Source organism: Phalaenopsis equestris, unplaced genomic scaffold (genome assembly GCF_001263595.1).
Source record: "Phalaenopsis equestris unplaced genomic scaffold, ASM126359v1 Scaffold000592, whole genome shotgun sequence".
Lineage (NCBI taxonomy): Eukaryota > Viridiplantae > Streptophyta > Magnoliopsida > Asparagales > Orchidaceae > Phalaenopsis > Phalaenopsis equestris.
In genome coordinates, this window is record NW_018165032.1 from 24452 (window position 1) to 33088 (window position 8637).

The following is an 8637-nucleotide window of genomic DNA, read 5'->3' on the forward strand; positions in this document are numbered from 1 at the left end:
TATATATATATATTATATATATAGACAATTTTTTATGAAGGTTTCGCTATTTTATTAGGAAAAAATGCAGCAAATATTGTCCAATTAGTTTATATATTTTTGTATTGCTTGTTTTCTGTAAGTCACAGAAGAAGTAATTAATAGAATATAGTCTTTTCTGAAACCTTCCTCCAAAAAGAAAGTCCAACTCGCCAAAATGCAACAATGTCTTAATAAGAAAATGAACTACAAGAGTCTTCACGAAAACATTAAAGTACACTTTGCATAAAATGTCTCCAGACACATTTAGTAGGCATTTTACAACATCGTTTATATATTAGAAGAACATCTGGTATTATTTTGTAATGGAAAAGAAAAATTACTTATATGGAGTGGCAACTACAAGCAAATCATTTTTTCTAGATATCGTCAAACCAAAAACTTCTTCCATATCCAATTCCTCGGGACTCATTCCTCCAGGGAGCTCCCAATCAAAGTGAAAGAGTAATTGTGCAAGCCAATACTCTATGCCAGCTATTGCAAATGTTACGCCTGGACAACTCCTCATTCCTCCACCAAAGGGAATATACTCAAAGTTAGACCCTTTGAAATCAAATGTAGCCTCTTCAAATCTCTCAGGTCGGAAGGTTTCTGAATCAACCCAACATTTTGGCTCCCTCATGATTGCCCACGCATTGATCATAATCCGACTTCCAGCAGGTATTGTGTATCCGTCCAATTCTACTGTGTTGCGACAAACTCTAGGAAGTAATAACGGTCCCGCGGGATGTAGTCTAGCTGTTTCTTTAATCACCATATTCAAATAGGGAAGCTTGCTAATGTCTTTCTCCTCCATAATTTCTTTTCCAGTGAAGGCATTTCTCACCTCTAATTGAACCTTTTTTAAGATGTTAGGGTTTTTAATGAGCTCAGACATGGCCCATTCCAATGTAGCAGATGAGGTGATAGTTCCGGGTAAAAATAAATCCTAGCAAAACAGCATTATAAATAAAATTGTAACTTTTTATTATATCTAATAACCGTTAAGAAATATGAGAATATTGGGTTTCATACCATAATGAAGAGCTAAGAAATCCAAAGGTAAAAGAAGGGAAATCAGAAATAATTATGTGTCTGTGTGTGTAGACTATGTTACTCTAGTTTTTTACTGATATTTGTTTTGAATTTGAGAGATTTGACCTACGGGGTATTTACTCGTTTGATTGCCTCAAATTATCATTTCTAATAAATAATGTGAATTTTATTAGATAAAAAATGACATGCTTAAAATTACCATCAGACATTTGCCCATTTGATTACCTCAAATTTTTATTTCTGAAAAATGAGTTATTATTGTGTAAGATAAAATCAAGTCTTTTTTTTTTTGTCTTTGTCAAAAGTCTTCTGATTATCATTAGTATATTTTTCCTTGTCATTGATTAAATGAATCTCGTATGTGTTGATAATACTAAACATTTTAGAAAAAAATAGCTACATTTTCCAGATCCTAAAAACTGTCTCCTAATCATCAACTCCCTCATAACCTCCCTTGAGGCTCCAAAACAGTACAACGAGCCACGAGTCAATTTCGAGCCTCACTAAATTTATTTGAGTCAGTTTCAAATCAACTTTATTTCAGCTTGAAATCAGATCAATAACCGCCCTAAAAGTGTTTGAGCTCGTTAGAGTGATTTTTTGGGGTCCAAAAGAGGAGGAATAATTAGGTGTGGATAACATATGTAAACGATTTCAGTACAACATTGTTGTATTTGTTGTATTTACAATAATGTTGTAATGAAGTCCGCATGCATGTATATATATATATATATATATATATCTATATATCTCTCTCTCTCTCTCTCTCCTCTCTCTCTCTCTCTCTCTTTCTCTCTCTCTCTACATGTACATGTTAATATACAAATATATGAACATATATTAATTTTAAGAAATTCAAACCCCATGCGAGTTGGCTCGTTTGAATCATCTCAATGGTCGAGACTCGCTCGTAAGATTTTCTTCACGAAATGGCAGTTATTTCGATGCTTTGGCGGCGCTCGAAATACTTTCATGATCGATTGCATGATGTAGCTTTTAAAATCTCATCAATTTCATCATGCCCGGACGATTCATTTCGTGACCCAAATGTTTTGGTTAACAAACATTAATTAAAAAATAATGAACAAACATCAAGAAACTTTTTATTTATTCTGAAAATATTATAAGAATTTAGGACTTCTTATAATTCATCACTTCTTTGAGTAAAATTATCTGATATCATCAAAGATTACCTCCATTGCATTGATTCCATAGAAAAAAATATGCCAAATCCTTAGTTGATTATAGATGAACAATTTCACCATTCAACACTTTTTTTCTCTAGCATATTGAAGGAAAAAATCGTTGTTCGTTATTCATCTAGCCCATCAAAAAAAAAAAAAAAAAAGTAGCAACTTTTTTTCCTTATGATTTTAATACTAATTACTATAGAAATGTAAATTATGTTAAGATTAGTGTCTACAAAGCTTTTAATAATGTGAATACTTATATGAGCTCTATTTTGCATAAAATTGAGGCACAAGGGTATCTTCTTTTGTCAATTAGCTTTTAGCAAGAATCATTGGGTTGTCTTTTTTTATTCAATAAGGAAATAAATGATTTATTTTAGTATTTAATAGCTTAAGAGAAGTGTTCTTTCTATCATCACCTGTTTTTATTAAAGCCACATATTTCTTCCCTTTTTTTCGATACCATAAGATATTTAGCGGTTGTTACCCACTTATCCATAATGAGCAAATTTTCATCACACATCTCTTATGTGTGGATTACATATTGGCAATTGGCAATATTACTAATGAGATATTTTACTGTTTGAAAATTAATCTTTTCTTATTGGTGGTGTTTATAGGATTGAATGTCAATTCACATAAATAAATATAAATTATTCGGATATTCATTTGAGTATAGGCTAAAGTCATTCGAATGATTGGATCCCCTTATTTGCTAAGCTACATGAGTGACTTATAGGTTAAAAAATTAAAGCATTATTCTCTCTTTCAAAAATAAATTCCAACTTATTAGCTCTTATTAAATTGTTATTTCTCTTTTATTTAAAAAAATTATGTCTATTTTACATGTATTATGAAAAAGATATCTTAGTTCTCTAATTTCTTAGCTTTTTAATAAGATGGGTGTAAAGCTTAAGACAATTTGAGTAATTTTTAATATTAATCAATCTTATTCTTGGCAGCAAATGTGTTTGTTCTATCTTCAGTCTTATTCAAAGTAGAAAACTAAAAGAGGTATAATAAATCCCCCACTCTAGTAGCTATTTTAGTGCCTTGATGTCCATCTGAGATAATAATGTTGGTTTAACATCTTATTTTACAAAGAAACGGAGACATATATCCATCAAAATAAAACGTGATTATATTTATTTATTGATGTTGAATCCTTTATTTATCTTTTTATCGTCCTTTTTCAAGGATTCTTTTTGCAATATGTTTTAGGGATGGGCTACCATACTCTCCTTAATCAATCCATCAATAATTAAATATTTAAATTATTCAAAATGGACATTAGAACGTCCTAATTCCTTTGCAATCAAGAACCTAAAATAATACAATTTTATAAAAAGGCTATCAATCTCTTTAGGTCATGATAAATTTCTTTAGGATTTTGAGTATTGATTCTTGATATCCATATCTAAGAATGAAAGATTTACGATTTTATCTCTATTGGCAATTCACATCATATGATAATAAAGGTTGTTCCATTAAGCCTTATATATTATGTTTTATGACTAATATTGAAGGGGTTGAAAATTTAGGATATGATATTGGTTGCGAGCATCATGGTTTCTAACACTTGTAAAATTTTAATACAAGTTCCTAAGAGTCATACATTTATATGCTTTGTATGCCCTTATAGTTGTGGCTTATAAGTAGTTACCATCATAAGAGAAATTATATTTTCTTTGAGCCTTCTCTAATGTTGTTCTTAAAAGCAAGATCTATCTCAATTGAAAAAAAAGTAGAATGTTACAACTACAAATTATCTCTTACCAAACTTATTTGATTTAAATTTAAGAAAAAAAGTTAAATTATTTTCAACCCTCTCTCTCTCTCTCTCCATCTCTCTCTTATAAGATTGAAATTTCCTCTAGGATTGAAATTATTATTGAAGTAAAGTTTCATGTTGCTTATAAAATGTTGAGACAAGAGATGAAACATTACTAACCCTCAGAGAAAAGAAACATTCTTAGTTAGTGAAAATTCTATGACATGATTATAAGCCTATTTTGGTCATGTAAAATCATAGTAGTTTTATTCATCATTTTAAATTTTATTTTGGACTCTTTTATTAAATGTTTTTGTTCTCGTTGTTTGTGAATGTTTCCTACTTTATTGCAACATGGGCCATCATTCATTTTTTTTAATCATCGACTACTTTCTTATATAAAATGAGCTTTAATTATAATTTCAGGTAATTAGCATTTGATTCACATTGTACTTGTATTTCTTCTATTTTTATGAATTGAACATCTACTCTCACTTATTTTGTTGAACCATTAAGATTTTCATTTTTGTTATGTGTTATCTACAAAAATATATACATTTTAATAAATCTTTGATGTTAAGTTTACAATAGTGTGAGCCTTGCTATCCTATGCTAAGACTTGCAAATGAACCAATGCACTCAAGTTCATACTCAGCTTGACAATACTTCATCAAGTTTGGCAAAATTAGTAAATAAATAAGTTTGAACAACTTTTAAGAACTCAAAAGTTTAAATGAACCAAGTATAAACATGATTCAACTTGTCTATTTATCTTCATGAATAAATTCATATTGTTTAACAAGTAATTTATTTCATTTTGATATTAAGCTCAAACAAATTTAAGCATTATTCAACTTGTTTATTTATATTTATAAATAAACTCTCATTGTTCAACATGTAAAATATTTAATACTAATATTAAACTCAATAATAGTTCATATCATATGTAACATATCATTTGAATAAATTTGATTAATAAAAAACTACGACAAATTAGTATGATATGTGTGTGTGTATTAATTTGAAATCAATAATACTTATGACTATTTATTAATTATATAAAATTATATTAATATTTGATTATTAAATAACCCAATAATTAACTAGTACGTAAGAATTCATTATGATATTCAATCCATCACATTTTTAACACTGGTTAACTTATCATTATATAAATATATAATATTTAATAATTAATTAAAAATCCATATTAATTATGCAATAACATATTCTCAATATTTTTTGCCATTCAAAAGAATAAGATTCACTTAGCAGTGAACAACCTCGACTCATTTAGGGTCTGTTTTGGGGCGGCTACAACTGTTTGAAGAAGCAACTATGAAGCTAATACTAAATAATTTACTGACAAAAAGCTGCACTGACTATTCTATTATTATTGTTTTTTTTTATAAAGTAAGCCCGTTATTTTTTAGCAGTCACCACACTTAGATGAGTCTGGTGGGAGAACATAATTTTCAGCTACACATTTTTTGAAAAAGCAGGCAAAACACAATTTTGCCAAATAGAAAAAAACAATAGTGCTGCACCTTATCACCGCCTCAAACATACCCTTATTCTCCTTGAATGGTTAATTCTATCTCACTCATGCCCATGTCTTTTGCTTTTCCCTTATCATTATTTGCTTATACAAAACCCTTCCTACCCAATTAAGTATTTATCATTTTTTATAGCTTTTTAATATATATATACAGCGGCCGTATGACTCGATTGGATGACGTTAATTAGTCCTAGTTTGATAAGACTTGCTCATTCGCCTACATTGAATTAGGTTTGTTGTTTGGTCCCATGTGGTCTTTAGGTTCGTGAGACTTGACTCGGCTGGCTTGATTATGTCGGTCGGCTATGCTAGTCTCATTGCCAACTATTGATCCCTAGATAAGAAACTTCTATCATAAGAGCAAGGCTAGGTTATCAGACTAAGTGTGAATCAACGTAATCTGACAGGTAGCATACTTTTCAATAAGGTAGTCCTTTTAGGATGCTCCTTGTAGTTATATGGTGACTAATACTTGGCCCGGATGAGAGATCTCAAAAGCACACATGAGATAGCTGAGATTTTAAATTTTTCCATTGCGTTAGTTCATGATAGGAGGAAGGTATTAGCCTTTGGCTTGGCCTTTAACAGAGGCTTAGCAGGTTACACTTGGCCAAGCAAGTCTTTCAGCATTCCACTAGTGAACACTTAGCCTTCAAATGCTGACATTTGTTCTCCGTGAACTCTTGATCCGTCATGAATGTGCCTTGGTCCTTTATCTGTGGATTTTCCTTAACTATACTCCTCTATACTTTTTGTTTATTGGATTTTCTCAAGGTTTGTGCAAATGCATATCTAATTTACATTTTTTAATTTCCCTAGTTTTTATCTCTTTGGAAGATAACTGTGAAAAGAATAAGAGAATTATAAAAATGAAACTAATATTGCTCTTCTTTCCAAAAACTTAAGTCAAAATTTTATTTATCGTATAATGTGTATGTTGTTCTAATGTCGAGTGACTAAATGTTTATCGTATAATGTGTATGTTGTTCTAATGTCGGCTTGATTATGTAGGTTGGTTTTAGTAGTCTGGTTGCCTACTATTGATCCTTGGATAAAGAGCTTCTATCGACAGGGTAAGGCTATGCTATTACTCCTTGACAATGTGATCTTTTGGGGATTATATGTGTTGTTATATGATATCAAGTTCTTGGCACGGAAAGAAACGTTTTTGGGGCTCTATGAGATAGCCGACGATGCTAAATTCTTCCCATGAGTCGAGTCATGACGGGAGACAATCTTTACTCTCTAGTCTAAAGTCTAGAGGTTGAGTTATATCCGGACTCTACACGCATAAAATATATAAAATTTTATTTTGGTCTAAAAAATAGAGCAGTCTGAGGCTCGACCCATTCATGATGTATAACATGATTGTACTAGATGGCTTCTTGAAGGCAACTATCTTGTACATTATGACTTTCACATTGATTTATTCATTTGGTTGTTTGTTTATTTAGTATAATATGGTTGTACTGAAGAAAAATATCCAGTACAATCAAGTTGTAAGTCATGACCGGATTGGAAAACTCGACTTGTATTGATTATCGTATACAACATGGTTATACTTGAGGTTTTCTAGAGTACAATCATGTTGTACACTATAGCTTTCACATTGAATTATTTATTTATATGCTTTTTTATTTAGTCCAACATAGTTGTACGGTACAACATAGTTGTACGGTACAACATAGTTGTACTGAAGAAAAATCTCAAGTTCAATTATGGTGTACAACATGTTCGGGTCATGCTTCAGACTTCTCCACTTTTAAGATAAATAATATTTTGTATATTTAAAATCAGTGAAATTTAATTAGAGTTTAGAATACGGATGTCCGATAATATTTTCTCTTAATTGACAGTTTTAGGGAAGTTGTTGGCTGAAAATAATTAGTACTTACCAATAGCACAGCTTTGATATTGTCCGTGGTGAGAGGAATATCCAACTCCCCTTGATTCTGAAGTCTGAACAGAACATCAACTATATCCTCGACGCAGTCATGTCTCGTGAAGTTCCTGGCTTGATGCTCCTCAAAAATCTCGTCCAAAATCTCATCCAAAATCTGACGCACTCTCTCCAACCGAGCCCTCGAAGGAGTAAATTTGCTAATGAACAATTTGCTAATGAACTTCAAAGACTTCAAAGATGGGAAAAGATCTACAATATCAAATCCCGACAAGTGCCTGGAGGCGTCTCTCATCGCATTTAGAAAATTTTTTTTATGAGCAATGTCCCTCCCGAACACCGCCCTAGAAATGGTCGTTCTCGTCAAAAATAAAAACATCTCTGAAAGGTTCACAGGCGATCCCCTCGCCATGCGGATCTTATTCACAATGTTATCTCCTTCTTCCTTCCTTAGAAAACTGAAAGACTGGACGCGCTTGGCGCTGAGTACTTCAACTGTGCATATCTTGCGTAGCTGTGACCAATATTTACCGTAAGGAGAAAAGCCGATGCCGCTGCCATCATAAAAGATCATTTTGGTGGCAAGGAACTCTGGCCGTGAAGCAAAGTTGATGTCATGGGTCTTCATAACCTTGCTGGCAACTTCTGAGGATGTGACGACTATATGATTTATTTCTCCGAGTTTGAGGAGAAGCAGAGGGCCATACTCATTGGCAAGGTCACGCAATCTTCGGTGAGGATGGTCACCGAGAAGCTGGAAAATGTTTCCTATAATGGGGAGTTTCGTTGGTCCTGGGGGAAGCTTAATAGTACTGGAGAATTTGGGGGATTTAAGCTTCTTCAATATAAGGAAGAGGAGGAGGATGCAGAGGATCAGCGGTAGAATTTGGCATAAGTTTAGTGATTCCATGTTTTACTACTCGTTTTGGGAAAGAGCTAAGAGAGTGAAGACTTTGGAGCTGTTTTCGTATTTATACACATCAGAATATATTTGCATAATTAAAAAAAAAAATAACACTTTTATACTCAAAAATGGTTCACACGGATCTCAAAGCAATCCAATAGTTGGTCACCTCATTGAGTCGGCCGACCAAGCTCTCTCATTCGGTCACCTCACTTCAGTCGACTAACCAAGCTCTCTCCC

At 32.2% G+C, this 8637-nt stretch overlaps 1 protein-coding gene across 1 annotated transcript; it reads right to left on the bottom strand.

The window, feature by feature from the left end:
* Nucleotides 1-249: 249 nt before the first annotated feature.
* On the bottom strand, nt 250-8421 carry LOC110029547 (premnaspirodiene oxygenase-like). Its single transcript, XM_020731883.1, has 2 exons — nt 7489-8421; nt 250-967 (listed from the first exon to the last, which is right to left on the bottom strand). The coding sequence occupies exons 1-2, from the start codon at nt 8401-8403 to the stop codon at nt 359-361; spliced, it is 1524 nt and encodes a 507-aa protein (XP_020587542.1). The 5' UTR covers nt 8404-8421; the 3' UTR covers nt 250-358.
* Between the last annotated feature and the right edge of the window lie 216 nt (nt 8422-8637).